The sequence below is a fragment of the Anolis sagrei genome, chromosome 3 (assembly GCF_037176765.1).
Source record: "Anolis sagrei isolate rAnoSag1 chromosome 3, rAnoSag1.mat, whole genome shotgun sequence".
Classification (NCBI taxonomy): domain Eukaryota; kingdom Metazoa; phylum Chordata; class Lepidosauria; order Squamata; family Dactyloidae; genus Anolis; species Anolis sagrei.
The window spans coordinates 100349012-100369388 of NC_090023.1; the positions used below are offsets into that span (position 1 = coordinate 100349012).

Sequence of the window (20377 nt, forward strand, 5' to 3'; positions counted from 1 at the left end):
TTGCTATGTTGTGACTAATGTTGGAGTTGGCCATGTGGGAGAAGTAGGGATGATGCTAGCATTTGATAAATATTGTCTGCCCAAGCATTTTTGAGTTGGAGTGTTGTTTGCCACATCTGCCAAAGTAAAGGTACTCTTCAAATGAAAAAGTGCTTTGACAGTGGCCATAGCTGCAGAAAAAAATCACAAGGAGAACATCTTTGGATCATGTTGACTGTCTCTTTTCAACATGTTCATGAATAGACTTGAAGCAATTGCTGGATCTTTTAGAAGCACCCCAAATAAATTAAACATCAAAGTGCAGTGGCAAGATCAGCTCCGATGGTTCTTTCAGCCAGACACCAAAAATAAAGTTCTGGCATGAACATAACTGCAGCTAGCTTTACAATGCTCTTCTTTCTATTTACAGGTTCACAGTTGGTATTGTACGCTAGGATAAATGTGGCAAATCCCATCAGATGTGATTGAACTTTAATTAAATGTTTTTTAAAATATATTTTCATTGATTTCTTTGAGCTGTTGAGGTTTAAAACCCAATGTATTTGATTAAAATGACTGCTTCTTAGCATCATTAACTTCATAGTCAGGGTGTTCTGCCCCCAGACTGTTATGCAAAAAAAAAAATCATCTTATTCTCAACATGTCCTTAATTTTTAATAAGCCACTATTGTAAGCTGCATATGTTGAGCCATCTGTTTGTAGTTTTCTTATTACAAGGGCATAGATTTTTTTTACATTGAATTACTCTTTCATGCTTTCTACTCTTAATGCAGTGTAATAAACCATTTTGCCAATTAACCCATCATGCCACATATAGTATGCTATGATTCTGTGACAAAACGGTGTTGTGTGAGAGGAAAGGTTGGTGGCTTAGTGATGTAGTATGCTTGAGATCTTTCTGATATAATTTTTCTTATCATTATATTTTCTTTTGTTTTTACACTATCACCACTACTACTTGAATATTATTTTCACAACCTTAATGACAAAAAATTACTCAGAGCTCACAATAAAACCAGTGCTATATCACCTCTTAATATAGATAGTGCAAACTGCTAATCCAGATAAATGCCAGGATGGCTCCATCAAACATCTTGCAAAGGGAAAAGTCCTTTATAGCCTTTTGAAAATATCCAAGAAACTTACACGTGAGCTTTTCTGAAGAAAGAGTCCCATATCACCAATGCCAACATTAAAAAAACCCATATCTCCTTTTCAACATGCTGTTTGGAGGAATTCTGTCTTTTGGTCCATGTTCCACCTTTTCCCAGCTGTTAGGATTGGAACTTGTTTGAAAAAATGAATGATATACTGTATGAAAGATAGTTTTTTCTGTGAGGAACAGAAATAAATATTTACTATCAGGAGTCTTGAAGAATATTTTGAGTTGGTAGGCTCAGTAATAGCAGGTAGCTTCTTTGTTATGATTTTTTCATGTGTTTTTATATAATAATGCTTCTACATTTTCCAGATTAATTCTAAATTGTGCCAGTAGCTTTTTCAGATATGTCCCAAGTTCACAATATAATTTCACTTAATTTTGCAGTGGGGACCCATTCATGTTACAGAATTACAGTTACTATAATTTCATTTTAGCTATAGTGGTCCCATCCTATGGAATATTTGGATTGACAGTTGAGGCATTTAGAACTGGTCAGTGAACTCCAGTACTTCATGAAACTACAAATCCCAAGGTTCAGTCAGATGGACCCCAGTCAACTAATGTGGAATGATATAGCTATAATCACATCATTGGAAAGGGTCCCAAGCTAGAAACTACAGTTTGGAAGCAGTATTATATTGCTTTCAGGTGGTGAAAATACATGAAAGGAAAAATACAATTTCATCATAGCTGTTTGTGCCTGTTTGTGCCAATGACAATGGAAATTACATTAACAAAACAGCTACCTAATTGCAGTGTGGCATAGTTAGAGCAGTCACCCCAAAGACCCCAGAGCTCTGTGACTTAGAGATAATCAATTTGTCACATAAATAGAGATTGATAAACTGACATGGAAGGTCGCTACAAGCATTGATATTGTAAGCCTTCCTTATACAAATAGCCACGACAGGCTGCAATTCTCATTTTTGCTCATATGGTAACCCTGGGAAAGGAGGGAGCCCTTTTGGATAAGGTGGCCAAATTCCAGTTTAGGAAGGATCTTGTATTCCAGCAGTGGATCAGACTAACGGCATAGGAAAAGTCCATGTGACATTCTTTCCTATTACAAAGTGGAGATCTTGCCAAAGCAATACCTTCTTGAGCATTGGATTCCCTTGGTTTTTTTTAAAATAATCAAGCAATGATCAAAGATAATGACAGGAAAAGCTTGTGAACCACATCTGGAATATAAGCCAAAGACTCTCCATCCCTGATGTAAGGGAATGATGATCCCTTAGGATCCATTCCTGTGCTTGACGTCCTCTCTGTGTTTGTATTTGGTGAGGTGACAAGGACTATTGGTCTTCTATGCTTACTATCATCCTCATCATTGTCCCATTAATTCTGCTGAAAATACCCATAAGAATAGATATTTATCTGGGTGCTGCCCTTCTAGGGCAATTGATGTAGTGGGCCTTACTCTAGTTGGGACTAACTAATTGGATTCATGTCCTACATTCCCCATCAGCAACAAAGATTCTAATAGATCCCACCCTATTATGCTGCCTTTCAATTATGAAGGAGTATTCAAATATGTCATCATGTGCTTTTCTGAGTCTCTGTGATCACTGTGAACTGCACTGAGTCCCCTACAGGGTTGAGAAAGGCAGTATACAAATACTGCAAATAAATAAATAAATAAATAAATAAATAAATAAATAAATAAATAAAGCCCTATGATAGTTTTAAAAGACATAAAATGTTAGCCATCAAATTAATCTTGTTTCTACTTTTATTTTACTGCAACTGGTCAGTAGGGGATCATATATATGTATACAGTCATTATTAATATTTCCATGATTCTTTTAATTTATTCTTTGTAGATCCCTGTGCTTCTCAACCTGAGTCAAGATCCAGAGGTTAACTTACCTGTGAAACCCCTCATCTTTTCCTTGGCCATGGGTGCTTGTCTAGGAGGTAAGCAGCAAATGGTTATCTTATGCAACCCACTCTAGTATCTGAAAACAGAGCTGAAAGTGCCACATCACATTTAGAATCATACAATTTGAACATTGGATTACAAGGGTCTTCTGGCCATTGGTGTAACTGGATGCCAGTGCATGAAATCCCCCCCCCCCCCAATACATCCATTTTAAAAATGTTTAAGGTTTTTCATTTGAAGGGTATCTGGTATTACCAGGTCATCACTCTTCCGATATGAAGTGCAGTTAGAATTATAACAGATATTTTACCCGTTTATTCTGTTTAAATATTTTCATGCTCTGTTCTGTTCCCACCAGTGACCACGATGTAACTCTGTGAGTGGTAAAAGGCCAATCCCTTCCCCCTTTTCTCCTCTTTTCTTCCATAATATGCTTCCAGATTATCCAGAAACAAAGAAAATATTTGGTTGCTGTGAGTTTTTCGGGTTGTATGGCCATGTTCCAGTAGCATTCTCTCCTATTGTCCATAAATCAGAGATGCGGTCCACATTCCAATCGCCTTACATACTTTGGACTGCAGTTTTATCCCTGCCCAGGTCTGGCAGTTGTAATTTATAAACAGCCTTCTTCCTTTCTCCCATTGTTGTAAAATGAACGGGAGACTTTTTGCTCCTCCAATTGCATCCTTTCTTCTTCCAAGTAGAAACTAAGGAATAATGAGTAAAACAAATGAAGCAAAATAGCAAATGGCATTGCAGTTTTACTTGCAGTGTGGGTCTAAGGGCCATGTTTTCTTTTCTGCACCTCTAATTGACAAGAACTTAAGAAAAAGAAAATCTTTGTTAAGGGAAGTGCTGTGACAAAATAAACCCCATTAACTGAAAAAACAAAGCAGAACCAAAGCTGAACAGAAGATAAAAATAGAAACACCCACAGGGGGAAAATCACATCCTTCACATGGGGACTCTTGTTTTTCACCCCTTTTTTGTGCCCTGCTATGGTCTAGCACTGATCCTGAATGTACATGGTGGTGCATATCAGCACATTTCAGTGGACTGGGTTAAGAAAAACATATCTGGGTTTGGTTACGATCTGCTATCAGCAGATGCTGTGGCTACCACCCCAGTCTCAAACCAATTCTTGGGGTGTTTTTGTAGTTGCTCTACAGTATAATTGGTTTCTTTTAATCCACTTCCAAACTGGAGTATAGAGTCCATGTAAAAGTGCCCTAAAATTTCCCAGGTTGCGTATATATGGCCAAAATAAAATGGACTCACTACTCTGCTGCTATTGGGAATCAATATGACATACGTCTGGTTTCCCAGTAGAACTGCTGCATCCAGCCATTAGAACAGATTGATGAAACATGGAATTTATTCTGGAGTCTCCAGGATGCTTCAGAGTGATCCCAGAATTTTGGAAGTGCAGACAGCTGGATCTGTCTGGATCTAGCCTGATCTAGTAGATGTTGACAAAGTTTGTTTCTCTTCTCACTTTGTCCAGCTTATTTCTGTTGCTTCAAACTGAATTCAAAGTGTAGAACTAGTTAGCAGGCAGTTAACTCAGCAAGAAGGAGGAGTTGAGAGGAATGCCTCCCTCCCCATTATGTTCATGAATAAGCAGACTTTCCTAAATTTGTGCACTATTCCTCATTAATACTCTTTTTCAGGTTGACCACATTTCAGCTTTACATGGCTATGCATGTCCTAGTTATCATTTGTAAAATGTTGGTGGGTAGGCAATTTGAAGGCAGCATGAAAAATAAGACCACATAGACAAAAATAATTCATATAATAGTAAGATTTCCTGAACCATGGAAAGTATTGATTCTCAGAATGGGCATTTCAAGTGAACAAGTATTTACCTCAACTGTATTCTCAGAGAAATCATACGGCATCATAAAAAAAAGAGAATCATTGCTTTTCCTATAAAACTATTGTTGAAATCATCTAAAAACTGATGATTGAACTCAAATCTAACTTCTTAACCAAATAATGTAACACTTACAACCTCATCTCAAAGGGCTAAAATTGGCAGCATGTGCCGGTTTAGTCCTGGTCACCCACGGAGCACGCCGGCCCCCATCAGATGATGCAGACGGAGTTCCATGGATGAAATAGGGCAGAGCCAGTGCATGCAGCCACCATGGCAATACGCGAAACTTCCCATGTTGCCATAGGAATCCATGGTGGGGGCGGGGGGAAGCCGCACAGTTGACTCTTCCCCTCATGGGATGAAGGAAATCTGCAGCAGGGCAATGCAGAGTGTGGGGTGCCAGGTTCCGACAATATGAGACATCTTTGTGACAAGGTCATAAGACTTCTTAAACTATGGAAAGTGATGGGAGTGTAGATCCAATGGTTTCAGAGCTAGTGCAGAGTTCTTACCAAAGATAGTGAAAGATAGTCCTGGTACATAACATTATCTGCCCATCCATAAGTCACTTGTATATAGCTTTCTTTTCTCGTGATCATATCTGCCTGGCTTTTATACTGCCATAGTACACATTTTTTTTAGTTACCTCCTTCCTTCCACATGCCTAGGAATCATGATTTCAAAAGGTTGTCAAGTTGGGGACAGAACCCCCTCCCCCTGTACAGAGGAAACCTCATCTTACTATGGTGTGTGCTTAGCAGGGGCAAAAGATAGTATGACAATTTAGGGTTGCTGTGAGTTATTCAGACTGTAAGACCATGTTCCAGTGGAACATGGCCATACAGCCCAAAAAATGCACAGCAATCTAGTGATTCCAACCATGAAAAACTTTGACAACACATCATGACAATTTATTTCAGTCCTCCCATTTCCCTATGCATTCCTGGGAAATAGGGGAGGGGGCAAGAGCAGGGAGAAGATCTGAAGAGATGTAATGTGTATGTGACAAATTGTGAACCTTAGTTCACTTCATCTTCATCCATTTTGGAACAATATTTTCTTCAGACCTCCCTACATCATACACACTTGGAATGTATGGAGAAGCATACTAGTTCTAATGAATGTGCTCCTGTAGCCTTCGGGGGGGGGGGGGGGAGGTTAAGCTTTGAACAATATATTTCCCAGCTTGAGGAAATTGTGTCTAGAATTCTAGAAAAAAGTCTAGAAGTCTTCAAATATTGGAGGGGGGATATATTTTGTTGTCAGCCACAAAGTTGTTTCCAATGCAGGATTTTTCCATAGGGAATCTACTACTGCTTTCCTTTGAGGTTGAGATAATGTGACTACTCCAAGGTCACCCAATAGGTTTTAGTGGCCAAGTAGGCATTTGAACCCTATGATTTTTCAAAGCCATAGTCCAATACTCGAACCACTACACCATACTGGCTCTATAGGGGGTTACTTTCCCATAAAAAACCAACCAACCCACTATAGATACATGCCCTTTCAAAGGACAATAGAAAACAATACCCAAACCATCTGTGTAGTACAGTCAAGAGCTTTAAACGAATTCTAGTTTGCCTTTTTGGTGGGCTAGTTTGTCTCTGGTGGATGACTGCAAAACCCATTGTAATGGAATTCACTTATTCTGTTGTCGGTTTTAAAACACATTTGCATACAATCCAACCTGACAGAAGGACAGTCCAGATGGTTTTAAATGTGACCATATTCTTTTTGATGATAAGCTAAAGAGATGGAGTGCACCTTTTGTATACTTTATTGCAGTTTCCCACACCGTAGCCACAGCTGATATACATCAACCAATTTTATGAATGGAATTCAAATCCCATTAAAGTCTAAAGCAATTTCAGAAGCTTTTTGCTTTGTAATTAGACTCATTCAAGCAGACCTATTTATGATGTCTTACTGTGAAGAAATTCTGCCATTTAAATTGTTGTTAGCTGTGTTATGACAGGAAAGAATCCAGCAGATGCCGTTTGGCAATCGAATAAACTATACCTGTTGATTTGCATGATGTTGTGTAATGGGTCTTCTAGATATGTAAGATTATTGCTGCTACAATCCCATAGATAGCTGACCAGTTATGGAATTATGTTCCAAGACAACTGAGCACAGGTTGAGAAAAGTTACCACGTGTTGTTAAAGGGACATTATTTGTGAATAAAGACTTAGATGTTTATACTAGAACATTTATAGCTTGCTTGGGGAGGGAGAGAGAATTGCATAAGCTAGAGCAGGACCATGGGCTACTTTCACAGCCAAGAAAAAAATTGGACTCTGGGCCATGAAGCGAATAAATTTTTGGATAACTTAAATTCTGCTAAAAGTTTTATTTATTTGATCTTTTTGGATCTTGCTGTTAGCTGGCTAGGTTTTTAGATTAAGTAGATTTATATTCTGCCAACTGTTATGCAAGCAAGGAATCCTACAAAGGAGTGTTGTGGCTGGAGTTTTGTTTGTCATTTATAAAAATAATATAGAACAGCCATCTGCTTGCTCTTTGGTTCTCTTTATGCTGATTATTCTCTTTTATATTCCACAAATATTGGCTATGCATGTTACAAAGAACAAAAACTTGCTAAGACAAAATAAACCCAGAAGCTTTCCTCCTCTTTATTTTTTAAAATCTCAAGTTGGAAATGAACACTTTGTTGATAACGTTATAAGAAAGAATAATTACAAGTAGGTTGTTTTTGCTTAGTGATGTTTAATTCAATGTTCTTTTTGAACATAACATTATTTATTTTACTTAAAGATTTTTCAGTTAGGAAAAAGCAATACATGAATTTACATTTCTTTAACAGTTTAACAAAAACATAGCCACCAATTTTCACTTGCTTAGGCTTTTAGTGCATGGCAGAGCAAACCAGCATAGAAATACTGTTACCTTCTATATCACATCAGTTTGATATCCATTGCCAGTTTGCCTCCTCCCGATGATAATACTGTACACACTATTGATGGGAAAAACCATCAATAGCCCCAGATTGTGTGATGGTGTCACAGCTTGTTTGAGGAATGCTATGGAATACCATCTACATATGGCACAGTCCCTATTCTCTGTTCAGAGTTATCAGATATCATAATCTTACAAGTATTTTACAAATTATTACAATAATTAAAAAGCATTCTCCTTGTATAGCATCATCATTTTATCACTTCATGTTTATATAAAGTTGCTGTTCCTCCATGAGGCATGCAAAGGACCTTGAGTAGCTAAGCTGCTTCTGCTGTGTGGTTACAAGCCATTTCCAACTTATAGCAACACTAAGATGACCATACTGTGGTGTTTCCTTGGCACAATGTGTTCAGAGGGTTTTTCCATTGCCTTCCTGTGAGGCTGAAAGAGTGTCAATTCCCCAAAGTCACCCAGTAGGTTGCCATGGCTCAGCAGGGATTCAAACCTGGTTTCAAGTTGTACTCCGGTGCTCCAACCACTACAACATACCAACAGCCATGTTGTTGTTTAAAAAAAATCTCTTCTACATGCAAATTTTGTTAAAAAAGCCAAAAGTTGTGTTATAAATTTGCAGGATGATTAATGTAAGAATATCTTTGTGTCTAGTTTAATGTTCTCTTTCTAGACTCAATTAACACATTTATTCTTGGTTTTTAATGGAAAAATCATAAAGCTATAATTTATTTTAAAGATTTCTTGTGCTTGCTTTTAGCTTGCGAATCAAAGATTCCTTAAAGGATCCTATATTCACTATAGTTATGTTTTTCCCCTTTTCTATCCCCCTAATTAAGTTATAAAAAGAGAGTTGTTATGCTAACCTTTGTGCTAAATGTAATATAGTGATTTAGTATCCATTCACAAACCTAAAAGTGCTCCAAGTCTCTCTATATGCTGTTGTTGCTTCTGTTGTTAAAGTTCCTTTTCACAACCTGGAATAAAAGCATTCTGTATATCTGTATGATCTCATCATTTTTCCACACTTCATGTTCTGCATGTGTTTTGCATTGTTCATACACACATTTTATTTTTGCCCATCAGTTGTTCTCTGTTTCAGGTGTAATCCTTTTCTTGCTTGTATTCTTCAGCGAGCCACTCATCTGTCTCAACTATAATCTGCTTCCAGTTTAGCCATTTTGTTATCTGCTTTGAAGCTGAGTGCATTTGTGGTCTAAATTTCTATAATGCTCAGGCATGTTTTTAGCAGCTTCAGGCTTTTGATCTGCTGGTGTTAGTCATGGTGCTAGGAGCAAAGGGTTTTGCATTTCAGAAGGAATGGTATCTGCAGTCTTCTGAGGGAACAAATACATATACTGTAAAACACAGACACTACCAGATTAATCAGTCAGCCAGTCACTCAAGGAATTCAGTCAGTACAATTTTCTGTTTATTGCTGTTCTTCAGCTGCAGAGCCTCACAGCCTAAAGCTGAAACCACGCTTTTGCAAAATGTGTTCTTTTTTTTGTACAGGAGTTATCTGAAAAAGACTCTTTCCTTTTTATTGCATTTGGGCACACTGAATCAGGTGTTCCCTTTTATAGCATAGCAAACTCTCCCAACCTTTCCCCTTTTTGGTCTAGGAAAATCCTTGCTGCAGCTTTGCATTAGGAACCCTTCAGAGAACTGTATAAAGCTCCCTAAATAAAATACGGTAATCACATCTCTTTGGAGCCTGAATCTAATAGTTAAAGTTCAATGGGCAATCCATTTTAATAACTCTACATTGTGATACTCTTTTTTCCACACTTGTTTCCTGGTTGTGGCTCTGTATCTTCTTGCTTTGTCACCGCCATGTATGTATGGTATTGATGTATGTATATGTAGGTATTTAAATACAACATAATTCACAACCAGTTTAATAAATGTTCTGAAAAAGAAAAAAAAGAAAGGAAATGAATTAGAGACAAAAGCAACACATGCATACACACACAAACTAAAATGAAATGAAAATTTAAATACAATTCGAAGACATTAATCTGAAACACTAAACACTAACTAGGCTCCTCTCTACATGGGCCCCAAAATTTGGGGCTGGTCTTGAGCATTGCTGCTTCAGACAAGCCCCAGATTATGGCAAGGTGTTTACCTCTTTCCTGACTATTCAATCAGGTTGAACCCAGTTTGACCCCACTAGATGATAATGCTTTCCTGTGTAGTTTTTTAATCATTGGAGCTCTGAAAAAAACCCCCACCCCTCCTTATCTTGACAATCCCAACACTGGTTTATAAGTCATCTGTACATCATTTTATACATGTTTTCTTTTATATATCTCTACAAAGAGTGAGTTTCATATCTTTAGTTCAGAATTTTTCTCATACATAAAGTTGAACATTATGTCTCAAATTTTAGGTCCATCATAACATACAAGGGTTATCCAGAAATTAAGATTACAAGGCACGTAGCTCTCATGGGGATTTTTTGTGGGAGAAGTTGGTATCACTGCTGTATAATGGGAAGCCAGCAGAAGAAAACGAGCAGTGCCAGTCAACAGTAGCTCTTTAACTGGTTTTGTGGTGAAGGTTAGAGATGAGTGTCCTCATTCTGTTTTCCTCCAAGTGTGAAGTTCGTGCTATAATATGAAGGGCATGAACGGCGCTGCAATTCATTGCAAAATTGTTTCAGTTTATGGAGATGACATAATGTCAAGGTACCATGTGACAAAATAGGTATGGAATATATAGTGAGACCATGAGGAAACTTCACAGAGCCATCCAAAACAAATGTTGTGGGATGCTGATGGTGGGAGTCTGTCTCCTTCATGACAATGCACAACCGCACACTGCTCATGCAACACAAGACTTGTTGACTTCATTTGGTTGGGATGTTTTAAGCCACCCTCTCACAGCCCTGATCTCAGACCCATTGACTATCATCTGTTCACTAACTTGAAAGAACACCTTGGTGGAAAACACTTTTTCAACGATGAGGTGAAAATCTAAGTGACGAACTGGCTGAAAAAGGTGGAGGGAAACTTCTATGACACAGGCATCAAAAACTCATTCCACAGATGACAAAATGTATTGAACCGAATTGTGATTATGTGGAAAAATAGTGGAATACCTATGCTACAATCCCTGTAAGTTTTATTAAAATATATTCATTCTTTGTATATATTTTTTAAAAATCTTGTAACCTTACCTTCCGGATACCCCTCGTATAATCTTTTACAGGTTCATTTTCCATCTCTAGTTTCAAAACATATGGATACACTTTTAAAATTATGAGGTCATTATCCTTTCACAATTCTAAATGTAACTCATTTTTCCAACCTCTATGTCTAGATCCCTCTTGTCTTGATTAAATCTACACTTTCGTTTTATATAAGTAAAACAATTAAGATCTTCATCTTCCTTGAGCAGGACCTCCAATGATTTAAGCTCCTAACTGCATTGTTCAACATATAAAAGATCATCATATAATAGCAATTTCTGATTTCTTGACTTATTTTTTTCCTAAAGAAAAAGCTTCCTGTGGTCATGTGGCTAATGTTTTCTTAGGAAAAAGTGTACAGTTGTATTTATACAAAAGTTTTAAGAGGACTTTTCTAATGCAATGATTTTAAAACTCAGCATGTGCCTTAATGTTATGATGCCAAAGTTAACCAGATCTTAAATCATGGCATTTTAAGTTCCAAAGTCTCTCATCTTTAAGCAAAATTCATTCTTCCAGCCCCACAAAACAATAGTACAAACCATAGTCACCAGGAAGTCTGAAAATCAGAAATACAAACCAGTCTTATCCCCAAAGTTTTGGATTGCCTTTTACCCCTTGGTGCATTGGAATGCTGTACATTTCAAAGCAGAGGATATATATAAGAAGGTAGAGATGTAATTTGTATCCATTGAAATTCGATGTCAAATTCTTTGAAAGTTTTGAAGATAGCAAGGACAGATACAGATGGTGTTGTCAATTTATAAAATGCACATTATAAAATTAGAGAAAGTCAGCATCCAGTTATACTTGATTGTTTGATATGATGTAAAGAAATGGAGTAAAGTTGTTGCCATTTGGGAGACTGTGGAAGATGAAATAATAAAGAAATTGCAAATGAAGTTTAGGAAAATATCTTATGCTAGCAAAATACCAGCCAAAAAGGCAAAAAGTATTTATAGAAGTGTAGATGGAAAAATTGTGCTTTACTGACAACATCTGTCACCCGCTGCTTTCCTTTTTGTGTGGCTTTGACTCAACTTCACATTGCTTCATCCTTTTCCTTAATTGGAAATGTTATGCCCTCTGGCAGCATTTTGAGAGGCTCTATTGCAAACTTGTAACATCTAGTACCACCACACAGATGCTCTACAATTCCACACTACCATGCATCACTGAAAATAAGTTGCAGGTTTGTATACACAGTGAGATCCCTGTATCCGCCAATGATAATGTGAACCACCGCCTCCTCCTGAGAAAAATGTATAATATCACAAAGGACTACCACCTCACCCGCCTCATAGGAAACCTGCTACAAAACAGGAGCTTTTTTGTTGAGTTCTAGGGCCAGAGAAGCAGATGGCGGAAACAGAAGAACGGCCTGCCTCAGGGGAGCGTGCTTGCTCCATCCATGTACAACATCTACACAAATGACCAGCCACTGCCAGAAGGGACAGAGAGTTTCATCTATGCTGATGATCGTGCCATTACTGCTCAAGCCGGGAGCTTTGAGATGGTAGAACAGAAGCTTACGGAAGCTCTAGGTGCTCTTACTGCCTATTACAGGGAAAACCAGCTGATCCCCAACCCATCCAAAACACAGACATGTGCCTTTCATCTCAAGAACAGAGAAGCATCCTGAGCTCTGAAGATCACCTGAGAAGGAATCCCACTGGAGCATTGCAGCGCACCCAGATACCTGGGAATCACTCTGGACCATGCTCTTACCTACAAGAAGCACTGCCTGAACATCAAGCAAAAAGTGGGTGCTAGAAACAATATCATACGAAAGCTGACTGGCACAACCTGGGGATCACAACCAGATACAGTAAAGACATCCGCCCTTGCGCTGTGCTACTCTGCTGCTGAGTATGCATGCCCAGTGTGGAACACATCTCACCACACTAAAACAGTGGATGTGGCTCTTAATGAAGCATGCCGCATTATCATGGGGTATCTGCACCCTACACCACTGGAGAAATTACACTGCTTAGCCGGTATTGCACCACCTGACATCTGCCGGGAAGTAGCAGCCAATAGTGAAAGGACCAAGGCAGAGACATCTCCAGCTCATCCCCTGTTTGGGTATCAGCCAGCACGTCAACGACTTAAATCTAGAAATAGTTTTCTAAGATCTACAGAGACACTCGCTGGAACACCTCAGCAATCGAGAGTCCAAAAGTGGCAGGCTCAAACCCAGAACTTCAACCAATGGCTGATACCAGATGAGAGACTCCCCCCAGGGTACACAGAGGACTGGGCGACTTGGAAGGCGCTGAACAGACTGCACTCTGGCACCACGAGATGCAGAGCCAACCGTCAGAAATGGGGCTACAAAGTGGAATCCTCGACATGCAAGTATGGAGAGGAGCAAACCACTGACCACCTGCTGCAATGCAACCTGAGCCCTGCCACATGGACAATGGAGGACCTTCTTGCAGCAACACCAGAGGCGCTCCAAGTGGCCAGATACTGGTCAAAGGACATTTAATCAACCACCAATCTCACAAATTGTGTATTCTGTCTGTTTGTTTGCTTTGTTCTGTTAGAAATGTAATATAATATGACTGGTTGTCCTGACATGACAAATAAATCTGAAATTTTAGTCAGAACAGGACCCTCGTAAAAGTGGGGAAAATATTATGTACAAATGTTTTTTTTTTTGTGTGTGTGAGAGAGAATATCTCTCTAGGAATCTATCAAGGCTGTGCCAGAGGTTGACCACAGAACCACAGTGGAGGTACTCAAAATTTCTAAAAATAATGGTTTAATCAAATCTGCAAATAATCAATTTTATAGCAATTATATTTAAAAACAATTTTCCATTTTTTTTGGTAAACTTTAGCCCTCCTTTTGGGCTCGATTTTTAAAAGGTCAGGCTTCTTTCAGACATTCAGTTAATATTTCTGTAATGGATTTCTGAACTTCCTGGGGGGTTCTTTGAGATACTGCCTTTTTAAGCTTGGAAGGGAATAATGTTCCAATCCTGTCTAGGGGCCAAGGAGCAGGAAAACCAAATTGGATGTAATATATTTTCAATTACTACTGGGATTAATACCACTTTGAAAGTGTCACAGGCTTTTCACAAGTACAGCCTGCCATGGCTAACCTCTCCCTGCTCTCAATGCTCTGATCACAATTTCTTTGCAAGATGAGATGCTGTCATGGCCTGTCTTTCCAAAACTCTCATTTCATGCCACAAATTGCAAGTTTCCGATCCAAGTCCTCTTTGCTCATGTCAAGAGCCCCTTATTGCAGATCTCATTCCAGTGCTCTGCAGAGTTCCTCTCAGCTGAATAAAAATGGACTATTATTACAGCAACTATGAACTAATGATACACAAGCATAAAAGAAAGCTCAGAGATGGGCTACTGTATGCTTTCCCTACTTGGGAAAAGACGGAGTACCTGTAAAATTGACATTTTTCAGACACAATTCAATTTCCTTGGGTATTAGAATACTAGCTCTCACAGCCCTGGCTCCCTTCCTTGGATGTCTAAGAAAAGGGCTCAAAATGACCCCAAAGCTGCTTTCCCTACGAAAGATAATGATGTAACATGTAGGTAGAAAAGTCAAGGAGGAAAAGGCTGGGTGCAGATTTTGAGTAATAAAATGCTAGAAGAATGGGGTTAATCAATTCCCTACTTGCCACTTTTTAGACCTAGAGCTGTGGCCTCTCAAGGCAGTACTTGGTTTTGAGAAAAAATTAAAAAAAGACAAAAAACATTCAAGACACTTTATTTGCATTTTTAGTTGATTAAAATTATTGTACTGATTTTAACCCATTTAGCTACTATTTGTAATTTTACCTAATATCTCTTGATATAGGGCACCATATAAATATTGAGATCCAGTGTGGTGTAGTGGTTTGCGCACTGGACTAAAACTCTGGAGACAAGGGTTTGAATTCCCACTGAGCTTATAGAAATCCACTATGTGGCCTTGGTGAAGTTATGTTACAGCTTGATGATGCGTGCAGAACAACAGAAGCTTACGTTTTTTTAAAATTTTCATCTGAGCAACACAAGTAGAAGAAGAAAACATAAATGTTACTCTTATGCAGCAGAGTTCAAAAAGCCAGGAACTTCAACAGAAACTTGCAATATTGCATTAATACAGTCACAGTCCCTCTGGACTAGTACACTCACATATAGTCCTTGTATTTAACTCATGGAAATTCTTTCCACAGAAAATATGTCTCTCCCAATCTTCCTTTCTTGGACACGGAGATGAGCAGAGAAGATGAATTTGCCTCCATCAAATAGGCAGCAAGCCAGGAGCTAAGAGATTAACCTCAGGTGCAAACATTCAGTAAATTGAATTACAAACACTTCCCATTTATACCCCTTCGGGACTGTCCCAAAACTTGCTGACCTTAATTATCCCATTCACTCAATCTGTGTACTGTAATTGTAAATATTTTAATAATAATAATAATAATAATAGGGTGCAGTGCCGAAAGACCTTGGCCTGCACTTAAACACAATCAGCGCTGACAAAATTACCATCTACCAGCTGCAGAAGGCCATCTTACTGGGATCTGCATGCATTATTCACTGATATATCACACAGTCCTAGACACTTGGGAAGTGACCGACGTGTTATCCACTACAACAGCCAGCAGAGTGTCTGCTGTGGACTCATTTTGTTGTGTTTCAAATAATAATCATCACCATCATAATTTTATTTCTTACCCATCTCTCCCCATAAACAATAAATAAATCCAGTGGTGCTTTGTATTAAATGACTTGTGCTTTCTGGGAGCAACCTAGCAATAGTGCTATTGCATAAGCTTTATCTAGGTAGTATGTATTTCTCTTCCTAAGATAGTGTAATCCTGTTGTCCATCAAAATGTACTTTGAGAAGGATGCAGAAATTGAGAAAGTTTGGAGGGGAACAAATTCCATGTTGTAATGCAAGAAACAAAACAGTCATATACCAGAACTGGCTTTCTGTTTTTTAAATGGTATATTCTTTGGGAAATTTTAAATATTATAAGAATATAAAATTTATTCGGGGGGGGGGGGGAAGCTGGCAAATTTACCCCTGTAGGAATAGAGAATCCACTCTTAATTTTTCTGTTGCTCCTCCTGTTGCTCCTACAAGTTGATCAGAAATTCTTCAAGTCTAGACCCCCAACTTTTGAAAGACTCTGTTTTGACAGAGCCCCTCTTCTGTTCAGGGCAGCTACAGGTTGAGTGCATATTCTACAACATTTGGTAAATGGAACCAGGGCACATGTAGTCAGGCAACATCAAAGTGGAATCAAGATGGCAAAGGAAGAATAATTGGGAGAGGCTGCAGCCATTTCCTTTTGCCTGACTACTGGGAAAGGCAAGATCTGCTCCCTCCTCTCCTTCAGCTCCATTATCGTTGCACTCTGTATGCAGCAAGTAAAATGAGGATAAAGAGGGAAAATGGGAGGAAAAGAGAAAAAACCACGACATTTTAAAAGCAACTGAAAAAAGACTAGGGACAGAGAATGAATTACTGTATATACTTTAGTATAAGCCTAGTTTTTCCAGCCCTGTTTTAGGCAGAAAAAGTCCCCTTCGGCTTATACTCGGGTGAGGGTTCCGACAGGAAGGCATGGAGTTGAAAGAAAGACTTCTTTCAGCTCCACACCTTCCTGTCAGGACCCTCATTCTCTGCACAGCAACCCAGCTCTCCTCTCCTCTCCTCTCCTCTCCTCTCATGCAGCACACACCTTCCTCTTCTTTCCCACTTTACTTATCTATATACACACAGCATTTTCCCCAAAATGTATAATTAAAATAAACTGTAGTGATTATTGGAAGGATACGTAAGCACATTTACGCTGAAGACGGTTAGAATAATGATTTGATCAGAGTTGGACAGTATTATCTTAAATTACAGTTTTATGTCAATATTCAAAAACATTTAATCTCCTGATGCCTCAATTTATGTAGTTTTATTAGTATCTATTTTTATTTTGAGATTTACCGGTAGCTGCTGCATTTCCCACCCTCGAGTCAATAATTTCCCCCACTTTTTTGTGGTAAAATTAGGTGCCTCAGTTTATATTTGGGTTGGCTTATACAGTAGATCCCTGTCTCTGCCAAACTGGGACACTTGGAAGGCTGTAGGTGCATGGCAGTAAAATCAAGAGTAGTAACAATTTTTATAAAATCCTCTGTACTTATATTCAAAGGCAATTTTTCATGGTTTGAACAATGGTAGGTAAAACAATTGCCTCAAGGCTTACTTGATGTTTGGAATGCACAAAAATATTCAACACTGTACTGTGTGTATGTATAATGTTATACTGCTCGTGCAATATTACCCTCTGTCCAGTCTATTCTCTCATTGAAGTAAAAAATGCTTTAATTCCCCCCCCATCCCCAACTGAAATTATGCACTGTATGGAGAATTTTATTTGGATGGTTATGCAATGGTTCCGGGTATTTTTGGAGTATCTGTGTCACTTTATGTGGAGGTCACTTATTAATGGTACTGATGGATTAAAGGACCTGCTTAAAATGCAAGTGACTCATTCTGCTGGTCTGGCATGCATTGCTCAGAACGTAAACAACTCATCCATTTTCATTGTTATCTCAATCAATATCCAAACATGTGATTAGCAGAGATGTGACTCCTCTCCTCCTACACATTTCCTTCCCGATTTCATTTTAGCCTTCTGTTTCTTTTTTGAATATGAAGCAAATAATCAGCCAGTTCCCCTGTATACAGGCAGGAGGTGTCAGATTGACAACAAAGTGGTATATTTCTCTCTCTTTCTCTCCACCCCCGCACTGAGAATAAGAGGACAAAGACAGGCATGCCTTTGCAAACATTCAGCTATTTATAGACAGGGTGGTTATTGTTCAGATTTCCTTTTGGGTGCTTGAGAAATGATTGATTCCTCCCCTTCCCTCCCTTTGCACCTAGTCTTCAAGGCAGTCTAACTCAGGGACAAAGCAAATAGTCAAAGAACCAAATATCAGTTTTGATTCTTTTTTGTTTTTGTTTTAATGTCAGGTAATGGGACATTGATCGGAGCATCTGCAAATGTCGTTTGTGCAGGAATTGCTGAGCAACATGGATATGGCTTCTCTTTCATGGAATTTTTCAGGTACATTTTAGACTTCAAAAGAATCTGTGTTCACACTTGCCTCTGTCTGGTTATTGATTTGCAATAGAAACCTAAACAAATCAAGCTGATGGCTCATAGTGTATGAAAAAGGAAGGAAAGGATGACCAGGGAGCTGTAACTCCAGGAGCACAACAAAAATAAAAGCATATATTGCCGGGATAGCACTCAACAGAACAGAGTTTTCAAAGTGTGCTGTTCAAATTTAGGTGCAACCACTGGAAAAGTGAAATTTAATGTTTAGATATATATAAATATATTTAAATTACAAATTCTCTCTAGTATCCAGTGTTGCTTGAGAGAATCATTAACCATTATTGGTTCAACTGTCCTAGAACAGGGCTTCTTAAACATTTTCCACTTATGACCCATTTCTGTCCAAGAAAGTTTAATGCGATCCTGAGTATATAGGTATATAAAACAGCAATAAAAACCAAACATTTACTGATAATAAATCAGCATTTGCAAGGGTTACTAAGCAAGCTGATTTTCCCTTTTAAGCAGTACAGCTGAAACATTTGTGCTGAGCTCACTGTAAATACTGCATGTTACAAATTTGTGTAAATATCTGGATTGTGGATTATTTTATATTGTGTCTTGAATTTTGAACCTTGTTCTTTCTATGTTTCTATGTTGTTAATGCTGGATTGTAGATTATTTTATATTGTGTCTTGAATTTTGAACCTTGTTCTTTCTATGTTGTACACCGCTGTGAGTCGTCCCCGGGCTGAGAACAGCGGTATATAAGCAAAGTAAATAAATAAATAAATAAATAATATCTGAAATGGTCACTAGGTGGCAGCCAGAAAACTTTTACTGTTGCCAATTTTTTTGTGACTCCAACATTGAACTAAGGAGAACCCATTTGGAGTAAGGACCCACACTTTAAGAAGCAGTGTCTAGAGCAGTGGTTTTCAACCTGTGAGTCCCCAGGTGTTTTGGCTTACAACTCTCAGAAAACCCAGCCAGTTTACCAGCTGTTAGGATTTCTGGGAGTTGAAGGCCAAAACATCTGGGGACCCACAGGTTAAGAACCACTGGTCTAGAGGATGAGTATGTTTCTCATTAGAGGCCCAGACATTCCTCACATTACACATCCATATGGATTGCTCTTGAGAGAGCAAGCCTCTCCCAATCATCCACCAATAACACTATTCACAATGACTAATGGGGTGCCCCTCCACTTTCTAATTGAATTTTTTTGTACGCTATGTAGCCAGTTTATGTTAAATCAGATCATCCCAAATGCTCCTTTCAGATTTGGTGCAAATCCATCAAGCCAACACATAAACTAAATTTTATTTGACTAGTTACAGCAAAATATCAAAAAAGTGATGTTTTGAATTCAACTCAATAAAAGTACTTTCAAATGATGTGCCACACTATTCCACATGAATGAACAAATACTTGAGTGCCCCCATGAGCCCTGTAAAGTGAATTTTCAATATGATACATACCTACCCTATATACTCATGTATAAGTCTAAAAACTTTCATTAAACATTCATCCTGAAAACTGGGTTGACTTATTAAAAAGAAACCACCCCTTTCTCTGAGTAAAGTGGTGAAAGACAAGAGTATATTATAACCCAAGGTATTATAAAAGAAACATTGACCCCCCTCTAGTATCTCTGCCATTGAGTTGTTTATGGCCTTTTTGAATGCTTGGCAGGAAAATGTTGGTGGTGATGATCAGTTGTCCTCCTAAATTGGCATTGGTGCTTTCCCCTCTCCACAGAATTATCCTCGACATCCATGGGTCAGATAAAAATCCATAATTTTGGCCCCAAAGCCTGCATCGACTTATACATAAAGTTAATTTGTACATGAATAAATAAGGCATCTTATATTTTAATCCAGGCTATCCTTGATCACACCTTCCAGATTTGGTGAAATTTGTCCAGCCTTGTTTAAATGTCATCCATAATTTGGTTATAGGAATGATAGATCTATGAAGACAGATTTCAGAAGACCTGTTGCAACAAATAGGAAAGTTTATTAAATATCTCTCAGCAACATTTTTAAAATGGCATGTACTAGAGTTCTTTGGTGGTGGAAGAAATCTGAAATAATTGCTTCCTCATTCTGCATTGAATGGTTGGTTCTTCACATCATTGAACTGTTGGTCTCCATTGAAGGGATACAGAAATTCATTCCAATTGCTGAAGAGCTATGAAACTCTGAACTGGTTTGAGTTTAAGCTCCCAGGGCTAATCAA

At 38.4% G+C, this 20377-nt stretch overlaps 1 protein-coding gene across 2 annotated transcripts in view; it reads left to right on the plus strand.

Moving 5' to 3' along the window:
* OCA2 (OCA2 melanosomal transmembrane protein) overlaps window positions 1-20377 on the plus strand; it is a 269025-nt gene that overhangs the window by 162003 nt on the left and 86645 nt on the right. For both annotated transcript variants that reach the window (XM_060769814.2, XM_060769816.2), the window contains exons 22-23: window positions 2986-3079; window positions 18049-18142. In XM_060769814.2, the coding sequence (XP_060625797.2) occupies window positions 2986-3079; window positions 18049-18142 (188 nt within the window). The remainder of the gene's footprint in view (window positions 1-2985; window positions 3080-18048; window positions 18143-20377) is intronic.